Source organism: Paroedura picta, chromosome 16 (genome assembly GCF_049243985.1).
Source record: "Paroedura picta isolate Pp20150507F chromosome 16, Ppicta_v3.0, whole genome shotgun sequence".
Lineage (NCBI taxonomy): Eukaryota > Metazoa > Chordata > Lepidosauria > Squamata > Gekkonidae > Paroedura > Paroedura picta.
In genome coordinates, this window is record NC_135384.1 from 9,207,501 (window position 1) to 9,223,249 (window position 15,749).

Below are 15,749 nucleotides of genomic sequence, written 5' to 3' on the forward strand. Positions count from 1 at the left end.
AATTGGGCTTCCCTTCAACAGCCCTGCTTTCCCTCCTTCCGTGACCATATGCGCCTCCGTTCCGCCTGCAGGGGCCCCGCTCTTCAGAGATTTCGCCCAGGATGGGACGCCTTTCCCTTGTAATGGCTCCGAAGACACCAACCATACCTGGACAGCCGTCTCCTGGACCCCTCATAATCTCACCGAGCCAGCCCTGAGTATGAGAATCTGGCAGGTGGCTCCTTACAGGCTGCAAGTGGGGCCCGACTCTATCTCCTTGCTGCTGCCCTTCGTAACCTCCAGAGATGCTGGAAACTATTCCTGTCGTTGGGAGAACCAAAGTCAGCATTTTTGGCTGGAGGTGTCTGCACGATCAAGTGAGTATGGCTCATGTTGTGGGGCAGGTCGTTAGTTGGTGAATATAGTTGCATCTAGTTGTGTGTGTGTATACGGGGGGGGGGGAGAAATTGTATAGCCACACAAAATCCAAAAACAAGAACCGAATCCACAGGATACCTTTCATTTGGATCAAATTGAGCCTATGAACTCAGACAGATTGTGAGGGGGGGGGGGGGAGAAGGGATGTTATTTGTGCTTGTCTCTTTTGGCCCTTTCATGGATGCCCAGGGGGAATTCCAATCACCAGCTTGGAACTTGGAGGCAAATTTCTTCCAGACCAGACTGGCTAGGGATTCGTGTTCTTTTATTTCAGGGGGGGAGGATTGGGGTCACTGTGGGTTGACAGGTTGTGAATTTCCTGCATTCTGCAGGGAATTGGACTAGATGACCCTCGAGGCCCCTTCCAACTCTATGAGTTTATGGTTCCATGAGAACCCTGTGCTGGCTTTTGAGCTCACCGGAGTTCTTTGTAAGGGTGGAAACGTAAAACAAAAGAAGGCAGAATGATTCGGCCACGATTGGAAGGCCCGATCTTACAAGCAGCCTTGGTGAGACGCCAGCAGGGGAATTAGTTTCACGTTGATCGGTGAGCTGTAGAGTTACAGTACGGTCCCTGGGAGGCTGCGTTCAAGCAACTAGTGAGGAACCTGTTATGCAACTGCTGTGCTGCTTATTCAGACAGATGAGCAAACTTCCAAACTGAACTGAGCTCAGGGGAGCTGCTTGCTGCAGAAGCTGTGAAGGCTACTGTTTGGCTGAGCTGGTGACAGCCGTGAAGTTCCCCACGGTCCTATTAATTCTGTACAGAATGCTCACTGGCTGACCCTGTTGACAATCATCAAGTTCCTGCTCACCCAGTTCCATATCTGGCTTTGCAGAATGCTGATAGGCTGGCTCAAATAACAACTGCAAAGTCACGAACTAGGGTTGCCAGATCCAGGATGGGAGAAACCTGGAGACTTTGGGGGTGGAGCCTGGAGAGGGTGGGGTTTGGGGAGGGGAGGGACTTGAGCCCACCACCACTAAGCGGTCATTTTCTCCAGGGGAATTGATCTCTGTTGCCTGGAGATGAGCTATAATTCCGTGGGTTCCTCAGGTCCCACCTGGAGGCTGGCACCTCTATCACCGACCTATTTGTGTATAAAACTTGTAAAACCCTGCAGCTTGAAAAGTGGGTTCTGCTTCTGCTAATTGTGGGAAAGGTCAATGAACTTTGCAAGGCGCTAAGGCCCTGCTCACTTCTGGCCCCAGGAAATCCTACTTGCTCCATCCCTGGTCTTTGAAATTTCACAGAAATCGAAAGGCACTTTCATACATTTTCAGTCTTCAGGACTACCCAGTGAAAACTAAAACGGGAAGTCGGAATGTTGTGCCCACTTTCATGCGTGTACAGAGGCGGTTAACTCTTTCGTCTCCCCCCTAGCTGTTTGGTGGCATTTTGGAAAACAGCACTGGATAATCTGGAGTGTGGCCCTGGGTTACGTGGCCATCTGCCTTGGCTGCTTCTTCGGCTTCTTGCGCTTTCAGCGTGGTGAGTACAGGCACATACACAAGAGCAGCCATAGAAACAGAAACACTCCTTCACATTGCTCTTTCTTCTTTAACAATCAAAATAATGTAGAAAGACAGGCTAGCAAGAGCCACACAGTAGTTCAAATAAATATGTGAAATTCAATATAGCACCCACCTCTTTGTTTTGGCTGTTTTCTTCTTTCCAAACCTCCTTTGTCGGTTCATTTTGCAAGCAGCACATAGCCCCTCCACTCCTTGAGTTCTAGTCTGTATACGTTGTTCCCCCTGCAAAATTGACCACACGGAGCTTGCAAAGTTGCAGCTAATCTTGATAGCTTCCCCCGAACAGCTAGAATGTTTATGAATATTCTATGACCAAAGCAACTCAGCTAATAATAGAAAGAGGGGACAACATTTGTAGTCCCCCCCCCGCCTATGACTCATCATATATATATATATCACTAATCGCTAGAATGTTTCACCTTTGTCAAGCAAAAGACAAAGAAATAATGTAATCTGTTCCTTTGTGTGTGCTTCCCTTAGTTGAATAGTCTAGAAATCCGTCTTGGGTATATATAAGACCAGGTGCGTCAAGTTATTTCACTCTTGGCCTAGGCCTTTTTTAGCCTAGCTCATCACACAAGCAGCCAGCCTACTAGAAGAGAACCTGAAACCTGAGAAGAGCTCTTGAGAGGGACGTGGCCCAAAAGGGGGTTGAGAATGGCAGAGGCGTATCACGATGGCTATGGGGCAGAGGGTTCTTCCCATCAGTTATTTCCCATCCATCCCTCTTGTTTCAGCCTTCCGGGCACATAGGCAGAAGAAGAAGAAGAAGGTGAGGTCACCAGCCATGAGGCAAGTATCAGGGCAATGAAAGCGAGGGACAAAGTTAGGAGGGTCCGAGGGTGAACCTGGGAGAGGGGTCCTGACAAGCCAGGGCTGTATGAAAAAGATTCTCTGGGTGGAACCTAAGGGGGAAGGAACCTAAAGGGGAAGGATGTCTAAAGCTCAATCTAAAGCAGGGGTAGTCAACCCGTGGTCCTCCAGATGTCCATGGACTACAATTCCCAAGAGCCCCTGCCAGAAAATGCTGGCAGGGGCTCATGGGAATTGTAGTCCATGGACATCTGGAGGACCACAGGTTGACTACCCCTGATCTAAAGCATCATGTATTTATTTTAAAATGGACCCCTTGGTTTTTAGTACCATAGGATCCTACAAGGAGGGTATTTGCTGCCTTTAATTTCCCATGGTTCTTTGGTTTCCAGAAAGTTATTCCACACCCAACGGGACAGAGCACCCGTCTCTGTTGGGATTCCGCTGCTCTCGGCAAATGGAGATGGTGAGTCATGACCTGATATCCGTCTCCAGCTCGGAAAATGTGCGGGAGGAGGAGGGCAAGGACACAGCTAGCAAATCTTGCAGGGTTGACAACTCTCCAGGTGCCAACTGGAGAAAAATAAATGTTGTGCCCCCTTTAACACGGGCTTAATGGCATGTATGATGGACAGTATATGGTTCATGTTTTAACCCGGTCTGAGAACCGTAAGGAACAGGGGATTCAAACTGGAATTCTACTGGTGAGAGTGTCACAAAAGAAATGACACTGTTCACCTTCAAAGCCCTAAACCTGATACCTACCTGCCCATTTCAGCTGATAAATAGGTATAAATAGGTATCAGGTTTAGGGCTTCAGGGTGCTATTTACCAGGATGCTATTTACCTAATGATATTATTTATCTTCATGATCTGAAAAGCATCAGCCGCCAGTGCTTACGCTGCTTGTGTGTTTGTTTATTATATTTATATACCGCCCTCCCCGAAGGCTCAGGGCAGTTTACAGGAAACAGGAAAAAGATACAGATAACATGCGGTAACAACAGGTGATAACAGCAATAACATGATAACAACAATAACCTTAACATAACAACAATAACATTGGAGAATGATGGAACCGCAAAAGAGCCTCAGCTCAACTCTTACTGGGAGCCAGTGGGTTAGGCAGATTAGTAGCTGTCGTGGTAGGATGGGGGGGGGGCTTGGGGGCCAATTGTAAGGGATGGTTTGGGTTGACCTTAACCAAAAACCTGGTGGAGGAGCTGCCTTTTGCAGGCCCTGAGGAACTGTTGGGTTTCCGTCAGGGCCCTGATATCTTCTGGGAGCTCGTTCCAGCCGGTGGGGGCCAGAATGGAGAAAGCTTTATCAAAGACGTCACGGTGAGGGGCGACATATAAATCAAATGAATAAATAAAATACAGGGGCAACACATTTTTGTCCTGGCTGGTTGGCAACCCTACGTGGGAAACAGGTGTGGTCGTGATGCCTTCCAGAAGTTCTTGTTTGGCCTTTTTTTCCCCTGGCTGCTATTAGGAGACTGGGACAAAATTGGGAGTAGCTGGTGTCTTGACAGAGCTTGCCTTTTTTCCCCCTAAGGCAAGGAACAAGGGGATGCCTTCTCCTATGAGAATGTTTGTCCAAGGGGCAGACAGCTGTCTCTACAGAAAGGTAACACCCTGCCTACTGCCGCCACAGTGGAAGGTAAGGGGTGACTGTGTGCTTGGGGGTGGAAGGGAGAATGGAAGGGATGGGATGTTTATGTGGAAGATAGGAGGAAAAGCAGCCCAGTGGAAAGAGAAGAGCTGGAGTTTTTTGTACCCAGATGTTACTACCTGAAGGAGTCTTAAAGCGGCTTACGATCGCCCACCCTTCCTCTCCACACGACAGACGTGCAGTGAGACAGGTGGGCCTGAGAGAGCTCAGAGAGAATTGTTGCCCAAGGACATCCAGCTGGCAGCATATGGAGGAGGAGCGGGGAACCCGACCCAGTTCCCCAGATTAGATGCCGCTGGTCTTAACCCCTACATCATAAATGCGGGTAACAGATTATGGTGATGCTGATTATGGATAAAAAAGGGCAGGAAAAGGGATCAGACAAGGGCTTCAAACAGCCTTTCTCAATTTTTTAATGTTGCGAAACCCCTGAAACATCCTTCAGGCCTTGAGAAACACCAGAAGTGGCATGATCTTGCACAATATGGTTGAAAAGCAGAGCTGTGGACACGCCCACCTGGGGCCCCTCCCCTCCCCACCCCCTCCAGGCCCGTCATTGGCCATTGGGGGTGGCAGGGCAACATGACCACATATGGTCATTATCACCCGATAAAAACTGTAAAAATACATTATAAATGAATGAACTCCAATTCATTTGGGGAACCTTTCCACGGCCGTCAAGAAACCACAGAGTTTCACAAATACAATATGCTGGAAACAGGCTCCAGTGGTTGAGGCCATGATCCATGCGAGTGCCATCAGAATCCACGCACGTTCTCTACTTCTGCCTCTCTTGCAGTCCCACCAGGAGATGAGGATGAAGAATACGAGTGTCCGGACAGTGAGATAGAACAGAAATCAGATGGTACGTTTTGCGTCGTTGAACTACAAGGGGGAATTTAGGATACCGTCTGGCCTGAGATGCAGTTCCTAAGGCTACATCACCATGTCCACCTTGGATAAATGGATAAACCTGAAGAAATCAACATTGCAGCCACATATGGTCCACGGGGTGGCCTACGTTCTGGACCGGAGTGGTGGCAGAAAGTGTAACAGGAAGGAATACCGACACCGTTCCACCACCAGCATCATGCCCGTGTATTGTTCCTTCGCCCCAAAATCCTTCCCTTCATCCCAAGGAGGTCTAGGCAGGCTTCTAAGCTTGATCTGGGCATCAGAAACAGATTGAGAGTCCAGACTCCCATGGCTCACAACCAGTGTGGAAATCTCCACCTGGCTGTGTCCCCTGTTTACCTGTGACAAGACCCCTGAATGCTCCCCTGGGAGGGGCATGGTGCATGCCTAGAAGAAGAGGGAGAACCAGAGCCCCGTGAGCCAGTGGGGTGTTGGGGACGATGACAGGAAGGAGCGTGGGTTGGTTCGGTGGAAGAATAAACAACAGAAGCGTGGGCTGTGGAAGACAAACAAGAAGGTGCCTTGTGTGGGCTGTCGGAAAAAGCAAACCAGCCTCCTCAACCTAGTCTGTTTCCTTCAGATGAGGACAACTATGAGAACACCCAGGAAGAAGTGAAACAGGAAGATGTGGCTTTGAACGGTAATGGTCCTGTCCTTTCCCATCAGCTCGTGAGAATGTGTCATGAATCACCTTCAAGGCCATATGTGGTCTGGGCCCAGTGTACCTGAGAGACCGCCTCCCTGCCTATACCCCCAGAAGAGCTCTACGCTCCGCCACCTCCAACTGGCTATGGATCCCTGGCCCTAAAGAGGCACGTCTGGCCTCAACAAGGGCCAGAGCCTTCTCGGTCCTGGCCCCCACCTGGTGGAACGAGCTCCTTGAAGAGATCAGGGCCCTGCCCGAACTTCCACAGTTCCGCAGGGCCTGCAAAAGGGAGCTCTTCCACCAGGCATTTGACTGAGGTTAATCCGACCTACAAACATCCGGCGGTCCCCCACAAATCATACCCTCCATAATCTGAACATTTCTGACCTCCCTAGGGGCTTTGTTCAAGTTGTTCTGTTGGGATTGTTCAATGAGTTAATTATGGTAACCTGTTAAACTTATATTTACTGTCGGAATTGTTATTGATGTATTGTCATCACTGTTATTAATGTGTAACATCCCGTGTCTCCCACAATGCTCCCACGTAAACCGCCCTGGGCTGTATGGGAAAGGGGTATAAAAATCTAAGAAAATAAAAATAATAATTAATTAATAAATTAGTGTTACTAGGAGCAATTCAGGCTTAGCAGCATCTTAAGGAGGGTCTAGGCCAGGGGTTGGCCAACTGTGGCCCTCCAGATGTCCATGGACTACAAATCCCATGAGCCCCCACCAGCAAATGCTGGCAGGGGCTCATGGGAACTGTAGTCCATGGACATCTGGAGGGCCACAGTTGGCCTACCCCTGGTCTAGGCAGTCTGTGGGCAGCTCCAAAAGCACACTGGACTTGGGATGAAGGATTCTCGGTTGTTCACTTTTGAGCAGGGCTGGTTTATCCACGTAGCATGTGTGGCACGTGCTACAGGCACTGCGCTTCCAGGGGCCCCCAAGTGGTGCTTTCCGCCCCATGGATCAGGGCCATAGCCTCTCTCCTCCCCCTTTTTGGGGAACGGCAATGCTTTCCACTATGGGGGCCCCCCTCTGCCTTCAGGCTGGTTGCTCCCATCACAATTGTCCTCTGCTAGGGCCCTGCGAATCCTTAAATTCCTGCTTTTGAGGTTTAAACACAGAGCAAGGGGAACTCGGAGCTAGGGACCTCCTTGCTATTCTTGCTAGCCAGGCTTCATTAAGTAATCGCTGTTCTTCTTCCTTCCACAGATGGTTCCCCTTATGAGAACAGCAAAAAAGGGAGCTGTGGCCCAGGTATATGGGGAAGGGGATTTTATCAATGTGTGGGGCAGCACAAGGCAGGTGTGAATGGCATTATTCTTGGCCTCATTGTCTCATGATTTGCGTTCTTTTGCCCTCACAGCTAACGCTTGGTATGTGAATCCTTCTCAGAGGAGCCTTCAGGATCTAGCCCAGGATCCGGTTTCTGAAGGTAACCTTTGTGTGGGGAAGTAGAGAGCTCACCCAAACCACCAGAGGATTTGAACATCTGGGGGGAAATGCAGGAGGAGAAAAGAACAGCCACGTAGAGGGGGAAACACTATCTATTATTCCTTCTGGGCTTCAAGTCACCCTCTTTCTCAGGGGAAATTGCCTTTGTGTTTTTTAAATTAACAGATAAATGCAATGTATTAATTAAATTTCAGGACTGTAAAAACAGCTTCCCTTGAGAATCTGCATCTCCTGCTCCAGGTTGCTTCCCCTCTAGTAGTTCAGGCCTAGTGGTTGTTTTTAAAAACTCAACATGCTGCTGCCACGTGAACCTGTCCAACGTGGCCTGGCCAAACACGATTCAACCTTAAACACTTCCTGCCGATCCCCCTTTCCTGCTTATTAAAAAACAGGAGGCTGTGGTTGGTTCCTTATTCCTTATTCGTTCTTCTTTGTGAAATCATTAAACCAAGAGTATTTCAAAGAGCTCTGAACCCCGAAACAAGGTTTGGACCATCGCGTGTCGTACACCGCCAAATTTAGGGGACTCCCCGCTTCGAGAGGACATGTGCTGGTTCCTGGTTCCAAGCCCGGTTCTTGTGCTAGCTGCTCCAAGTGGGCCACTCTCAACTGGACACTGGGGCCAGGCTGCACCCTAAAACAATCTTTGGACCCCACCCCAAACGACCTGTCCCCATACTCAGGAGACTGTTCCCTGCAAGTGGACATAAGGTGGTGCAGCTTGTACTCCTTGCACACTGGGAAGTGTTTTATTGACTTGCTGCATCCAAAGCGATTCTTCATTATTATCTTCTCTTCACCGTTGCAATTGCACAGTTACAATCCTGACCACGTAAAAGAACAGAGAATGCCCACTGAGCCATTTAGGGGCAGTTGCAAAATGCCGGAAGCCTGCAGGTCAATAAGAAGCCGGTGACTGAGAAGCCGGGATGAAGTCCCTTGAAAAGAGGAGGCAGAGGATATATCACGAGCATAAGCTATTTATCTAGATAAATATGTCAAGATTTGCTGGCTACAACCTGACTTTAATAACTCAAATGGATGCCACTGTGTGAGATTAGGGTTTATATCGTTTTCATCCAGTTTTATTTTATGTAGTACTGTTTTATTGAGTTTTTTTACACTGTGTAAACCGCCCCGAGACAGGAAACCGAGAGGGGCAGTATATGAATGTATATGAATGAATGAATGAATGAATGAATGAACGAACGAACGAACGAACGAACGAACGAACGAACGAACGAACGAACGAACGAACGAACGAACGAACGAACGAACGAACGAACGAACGAACGAAAGTTTCTGGGAGAAACATAATGCGCTAAATGAGGCATTATCCTGAGTAAACATGTTGTGGTACATAATGTTATATGATATTATATATATATATATATATATATATATATTGTAATAATTGCTTATTTTTAATAATGTTGTTGCGTTGTATTGAAAAGACAGGTTAAAATATAGATTTATTTATTATTTTATTTAATATCACTGCCTTGGTGCCACCCCCTCCCAAAATGCAGCCCTTGTGCACAGATTGCAAATTGTGACCACTGATGGGCCTTGTGCCTCTTTTTGTGGTAAGAACTTTGCACACAGAAACAAGGAACATAAGAATTTGTTTGCCTTCCCACGCAAATAGAGCCACTGCCCTGAGAAACTGCTTACCTGGGGGTTTGAAGGCACTGTTCATTGTGACAACTTCCTTGCTAAAAATGGAGACGCCCTCCAGAGCAGGCCAGTTAGTGGTGGTCACTTCTACCTGTGTTTCCTAACAGATGCCGACAATTATGAAAACGTGGAAATGGAGAGCTCTCTGAGTCCAGGTGCTGCACGTCTCATAGCAGGTACTGGATGGGGACCTGAAGAAAGGAAATCCAGCAGAACCTCTGTCTCTCCATCATTAAGTAGGTAAAGGCCTACTTACTCCCAGTAGCCCAGAGATTACTCTAAGACGTGGCAGGATAAGGTGGGTTTAGCAATGCCAACGAAGGAGTCACTCAAACAGGTCCAATATGAATTTACTTAAATGCTTTAATCATTTTCTAAGTCCCTGTGACAGGTGTCCGTGCCTTCTGAGGAGAGATGGGTGGCCAATTCTCAGTCTTCATGCCCAAACTCTGGAATTCCCTCCCCAGGGAGATGCATCCGTCTCCCCCTATCATTGACTTCTGCCAATGGATAAAGACATTTAATTTGGTTTGGAGTTCCCTCATGAACTGACATGGCCCTTCTTCCTTATCTGTGTGTCTCTGGGTCCATATGAAGGTAGATTCTGGTGGGGCGGTCTGAAGCAGCAACATCAAGAAGGCCCCAGGGGAGTGAGTTTCGTATCCTGCTGCTAGCTGGAGGACTTGTACTACATCTGCGACGTTGTGTAATACTGCATTGCGACATTGTGTAACATGGAGGCAGGGGTGTGTGTGTGTGTGTAGATATTTTCTGGCTAGCAGAGAGGACAGCATATCTCCTTCCCATTCAGCTGGCCATGTCAAAAGACAAGAGGGCTTTTCTTTTATTCAGCTGCCGCTGTCCCAACCCTTCAGTGCTGAAAGTGGCCAAACTAGCAGCTTGCCAGAAGCAACCCCCCCCCCTTTAAAAAAAAAGCCCTCACTATACTGAAGTGCCAAAGATTTGATGGTAACATCTAACATTGTAAATTTCGCCACATACAATTTAATCTTTCATGGCAACATTAGGGGCAGTCAACCTGTGGTCCTCCAGATGTTCACGGACTACAATTCCCATGAGCCCCTGCCAGCATTTGCTGGCAGGGGCTCATGGGAATTGTAGTCCATGAACCTCTGGAGGACCACAGGTTGACTACCCCAATTCCCCCATCACTTTAAAGATGTGAGTCAGGTTTGGTTAAGAAATAGTGAGAAATCCCTGAAACCTTTTCCAGCCTTTGAAAACCACACAGAATGGCATCGGTTGTGTAGAATATGGTGGGGAAGCAGAGATGTGGGCATGCCCACCCGAGGCCCCTCCCTTTCCACCCTTCCAGGCCCATCATTGGCCATTTTGGGGGTGTGGGCAGGTCGACATGGCCATATATGGTCACATCACCCGATACGCAGACTTTCATGAAGCCCTGGTTGAGAAAGCCTTCTCTAATCATTACACCACAGTTTCTGAGACATGCTATGCTCCCTAGTGTTTCACTATGCCGCATGGTCCCATGATACCTTTACCAAGGAGTAAATCCTTGGGAATTCCATGGGAATTCCATTCCTGAAGGCATCTCGCATAAGTAAGCTCAGGTTTAGCATAAGACTGCTCAGCGGGTAGCAAATTGAGAATGAAAATACAGCCGATGCTTAAGTACAGTCTGACTTGCCAAATGGTTTTAATTTTAATTTTATTTCAAATTTTGCTTTCTACACCACCGAACATCCTGGCGGCCAGTTTACAACTCCTTTTCAATCGGCTGGTATTCTTTTCTTTTTTTGGGGGGGGGGAGAGGCTGCCCCTCCCATGACGTGATCTCCTCATTGTTTCTTTCGGATATAACCTAAAACGGCACAGCCCTTCAGCACCCACACCTATGCTGAACTTTGCTTCCAGGTTTGCGCCTGCATCTGGCTCTGGACCCCCAAGTGGACAAGCAGGATGGGGGCAGCGAGGCCTCGACAGGTAATTGCCAAATATGACATGTTTCTGTCATGTTTCTGTTTCTGAAATCAGGGTAGGAGTCCCCAACATGGCGCCCATGGGCACCTTTCCTAGCATCTGCCAAGTATTTTTAGAAAGCAGGCGGGTCAGATTTTTGCCCAGCAGGGCTTCTGATTGGCAGTTAGTGAGCTGAATGGCTGTACAGATTTTTTTTTTAAGTTGTTTCAACAGCTGCTGCCACAACAACAGGTTTCATTCTCTCTCATTTCACTTCCCCAGCGGTTTATTTTTTAATTACCCCGCTTCTCTCCTGTAGCTGAGCTTCCTCTGTGTGTGTGTGTGTGTGTGTGTGTGAGAGAGAGAGAGAGAGTGACAATTTCCTCTCCCCCATGTTGAACAGACTAGCTGCCAAAAAATTGAAGAGAATTGTGCATAAGCTCCCTGCCTGGCATTGAGTTGTCGTCTCTGCTTCATGTGGCAGCCATTTTGTGTTAAGGCAAAACAAGCCCCCAGGCTCAAAAAATGATGGGAACACCCACGCTAGATCATATTGAAGCACATGTGATGTGAATATTTGTGAAAATAAATATTTGTCGCCCATCTCCTTTCATCCCCCTACCCTCTTCATCCTTCCCTTCTGTTTATCCACGTCTCCCCCCTCACACACAAACACTCCAATTATGTGGGATCTCTGAGCCAGAACAAGCCCATCAATGCTGTCATTACCTGAGTGGCCACAGGATCAGTTGTGATGTAAGCTGCTTCTGATCCCTAGCATTTCAGAACACAAGTGCGGGAATCCCGTGCCGAAATGCTCCCTCCCCCTCTTTAAAACAAGAACCCTTCCTGTAGAAAACTAGCCTCTCAGGGAAAATATTAAACTAGATGCCTTCTAGATAGCAGCCCTCTACAGTCTTTTCCTTTCCTTTTTGAGCACGCTGAGAATCGAGGTTCCAAACAGCAGCATTTACTCTGCACTTTCCTTGTTCCTTTCTCTGGCTTTACACGTGATCCTGACGTGACTCCGCTGGCACCCCCTCCTTTCTTTTGTGCATTTTGCGTATTTTCTGTAAGGCTGTAGTGTGCGGCTTTCTGCTGTCGTGTTATGCTTGTGTTGAACTCAACCATATGCCTGGTGGAAGCATGCCATTTTGCATGTCCCCTTCCCCACTGCAGCTGCATCCATGGGGAGCCCCCCCCCCCGACCTGCCCCAACAGGAAATTTTACTTGGGGGGGGGGAGATCTGCTGCTCCCAGCCAGTACAATGGGGGCATCCAACACAGCACACACAAGGCATGTAAATGGTCTGCACTATGCAAATTAAAAACAGCAGATTTGAGGAACTGCTGGCGGAGAGCAAAGATGGGGTACTGAAAGGAAGCCAAGAAATAACCAGATCAAGTCTGATTCAGCGGGGCAGTTGCGTTGGTCTGAAGCAGCAGGACAAATTTTGAGAGTTCAGCCACACCTTGAAGACCAACAAAGGCATAATCAGCACATGGGCTTTCGTGTGACTTCATCTTGGTTGGCCTTCAAGGTGCCACTGGGCTCAACCCGCACCAAACTGGTCTGTTGAGCATCTAGATTGCTTCACACCTCGACCTCTGTGGTGAATTGCCTTTTGACGCCACTGCTCTTCATTGGAGTGCCCCAGAGGCCTGATGTTTCGGAGACCGGCTCTCCTAGGCTAGGCAGTCGAAGAGAACTCTTAACCCAGCCTTCTCTGAGATGCTTCTGCTTCCCCTTAGGTTCCCAGTCCTATGAAGAGATGAATGCCACCTTGAGCCCCACCCCCAGCAAAGTTCTCCACACAAGCAACGAGGAGGGTGAGTGCGGAATTCCAGTTCTCTGGGTTCAAATCCCACAGGTCACGCTTTCCCCATCCCTCCGCTGGCACTCCACTTATACCCATAAATTTTGGTCCCAAAAATTATGGCTGCCTTCTCCAGGTTGGGGGATTCCTGGCAATTTGAGGTAGCATTTGGGGAGGGGAGGGAACTCATCGGGGTGGGATACCAGAGGTGACATCTGTAGCCTGGAGATGAGCTGTCATTCCAGGAGAAGTCCAGCTGCCTATAAAACTCCTGGCTACCTATAAAATATGCTGATGGAGTTGGGATTGAGGGTTGGGTCCATCTTTGACTAAGTGCCTCCTGCAGATGCCGATTCCTACGAGAACATGGAGAGCCCCAATTCCTTAAATTTATGGAAGGAGAGCTACCTGGATCCACAAGGGGAGGGTAAGTGAATAGAATGGAGATTAAGGTTTCAGATAAGGTTTTGTGAAATCATGGGGATTTCTGATGGCCCTGGAAGGGTTTCCTGAATGAATAGGAATTAATGAATTTGTAATATATTTTTAAATTGAGTTAAACATTTATCGGGTGATGTGACCATATATGATGGCCTGGAGAGGGGGGGGGGTGGAAGGGGCCTTGGGTGGGCATGTCCACAGCTCTGTTTTCCAAACATATTCTGCCACTTTGGGGGTTTCTGGAAGCCTGAATAATGTTTCAGGGACTTCTCAATGGTAAGGAAGTTGAGAAAGTCTGGTGCAAGTGATCCGGGACCCAAGGAAAGACTTCTAATTTCTGTCTTGAGTAGCACATTTTACTGATAGTGAGCATAGGTGAAGGTCTGGGGATGCCCACGAGCAGGTTTGCCACCATGCTGGAATTTTTTGGACTTTGTGTACTTTGGCAATGCATTTATTGTTAGCATTCCACGTGGCTGGGAATTTCATCCACACAGAATTAGAAATTTTCATTTATTAGTTGTTTAGAAAAGAATCAAACTTGATCCTGTTCAGATTGGGAACTCTGCACCCGAATTCCAGATTTGGGGAGAATTATAATGTTCTTGTAGTCCTGGTCTCTTTAAGAGGAGCAGCAACCTGCCCTTCCCTCCCACAATTGCATGTTTTTGGCCCTCATTCATAATTTTCTTCGCTCTTCCACAGGTTCTGTGCGGCAGAATCTCTCCGTCTCTTTTGGGACTGATCTCGGAGGAGGTCTGTAGGGCTTGGTCTACAACCAACCAAGGCAGAAGGGCCAGCATGGCAGCCTACAATTCCTCTCTCCACCTAAAATGAAGCCACCTGGACTTTGGTAGCAGGCGCCCTGCTCCTTGCAAGACCTCGGCCCCCTGGATCCTCCTGGCTCAGAAGGCTGGGAAACTAATTTGAAGATGGTGGGAGGCTGAACTCCTCCTGGGTTGGATCCTCAGCACAGAAGCTGCATGGAGCCTTCCACCCCTGAGTGGATGGCAGGAGGGACTGACTTGGAGACATTCAGTTTTGACAAAGCTGGAAGTTATTTCAGAGAGGTGTTGCTTCCAGCTGTGTATGTACAGACATTCCCTTTGTCCCCCTATCACAGCTGGCCAACATTTCTTAAGACAGAAGTGTGTTTATTGGTACACGTGAGCGGTGAAGCCTGTCTATCGTAGATTCATATGCATTCCTTTTTGGCCAAATGTACTACCTACCTCAGGGCATCTACCTAAAGAACAACCAGTTTTTCCACGTTTCAGCATAAATTAACTGCTCAGAATCCCAGCTGGTTGTTCTCTGGTGACCATCATAAAGTGTTGTCCCTCCTTTCCTCTTGTCAGGTCCAAAAAACACAAGACCCCAAGCCAGAAACATCATCCAGGTAATGGTTTCAGGAGGATCAACCCAAAACTTTCAAGTCCTCCCAGAATGCTTCGTCAGGTTAGGTGTTACACAAGAAGAAGCAGAAGCACCGTCTAAGTAGATTTTTTAGGCCAAGCTGTTCACAGATTCAATATAAAGCAGCTTCATGTGTGGCCTTAGAAATGTCCAAAATAAATAATCCAACATTGACTTTTTAAAAAAGTCACCAAGTCAGTATTTAATCCGATGAATATACTAGGTGCCTAAATAATTTTTTTTAAACTATGTGCAGCGTGAGGTTTGCAGATGGAGGGAAAGAGGACATCCACATGGGAATTGGAGCCAGATTGATCAATAGGAAAGGCCGGAGGAAGAGCAGAAGTGGCCATCTCGGCTTCTGTAGAGAAGGGTACAGCAGCCACTACCAAAAGGTACAACCGGACGGGCATGCACAGGTGTACAACCATCTTTTTTTCAAATGGCCGTTAGGTCTCTGGAAAAAATATCCACATTGCCTGCCTCAGTTCAAGGATTTCTCCGTGGCTTTTGTATATATACTCATTCTGAGGGAAAGCTGCCATGGAGTTCTGCCCCAGACTTGGTGTCCTTCCCCTGACTGTTAATTTCCCTTGCTGCGGCCTGCTTTGGCAAGGTCCCCTTGGACCTATTTCCTCAAAGTATCGTGTGTGAGGTTCTGACGAGGACCCAGCCTGAGGTCCGTCCCAGGCATGATCCAACCATATGTGAAACCAGCCTATTATGTTGTGAGGTCCCCCACTGTGGGAACCAATCCTTTTAAATCAATCAAGCGCAACTGAGTCAATCCGGCTCAGCCACAGGAGACTCATTTGTCTTAAACTTGAATATAAGCTGGGATTTTCTAGGTTTTAAAAAAAGTCTTGTTGTTGCTTCCTTCAACATGTACTCACGGCTGAGATCACCAATAAAGAGGAGTTTGTTTGCCAAGTCACCTGGAGTTCTTCCTACAAACCCATATATTTTACACGAAGCAAGCTGGTTTCGATATGTTG

The 15,749-nt window shown here is 47.9% G+C and overlaps 1 protein-coding gene across 1 annotated transcript in view; it reads left to right on the forward strand.

Moving 5' to 3' along the window:
* CD19 (CD19 molecule) overlaps positions 1 to 15,685 on the forward strand; it is a 22,387-nt gene extending 6,702 nt beyond the window's left edge. The window contains exons 5-18 of the mRNA XM_077313156.1: positions 72 to 356; positions 1,802 to 1,909; positions 2,691 to 2,725; positions 3,094 to 3,232; positions 4,324 to 4,428; positions 5,240 to 5,305; positions 5,936 to 5,995; positions 7,220 to 7,264; positions 7,374 to 7,442; positions 9,247 to 9,315; positions 11,036 to 11,104; positions 12,833 to 12,910; positions 13,244 to 13,324; positions 14,044 to 15,685. Coding sequence (XP_077169271.1) covers positions 72 to 356; positions 1,802 to 1,909; positions 2,691 to 2,725; positions 3,094 to 3,232; positions 4,324 to 4,428; positions 5,240 to 5,305; positions 5,936 to 5,995; positions 7,220 to 7,264; positions 7,374 to 7,442; positions 9,247 to 9,315; positions 11,036 to 11,104; positions 12,833 to 12,910; positions 13,244 to 13,324; positions 14,044 to 14,102 — 1,268 coding nt within the window. The 3' untranslated portion in view covers positions 14,103 to 15,685. The remainder of the gene's footprint in view (positions 1 to 71; positions 357 to 1,801; positions 1,910 to 2,690; positions 2,726 to 3,093; positions 3,233 to 4,323; positions 4,429 to 5,239; positions 5,306 to 5,935; positions 5,996 to 7,219; positions 7,265 to 7,373; positions 7,443 to 9,246; positions 9,316 to 11,035; positions 11,105 to 12,832; positions 12,911 to 13,243; positions 13,325 to 14,043) is intronic.
* The last annotated feature ends 64 nt before the right edge of the window (positions 15,686 to 15,749 follow it).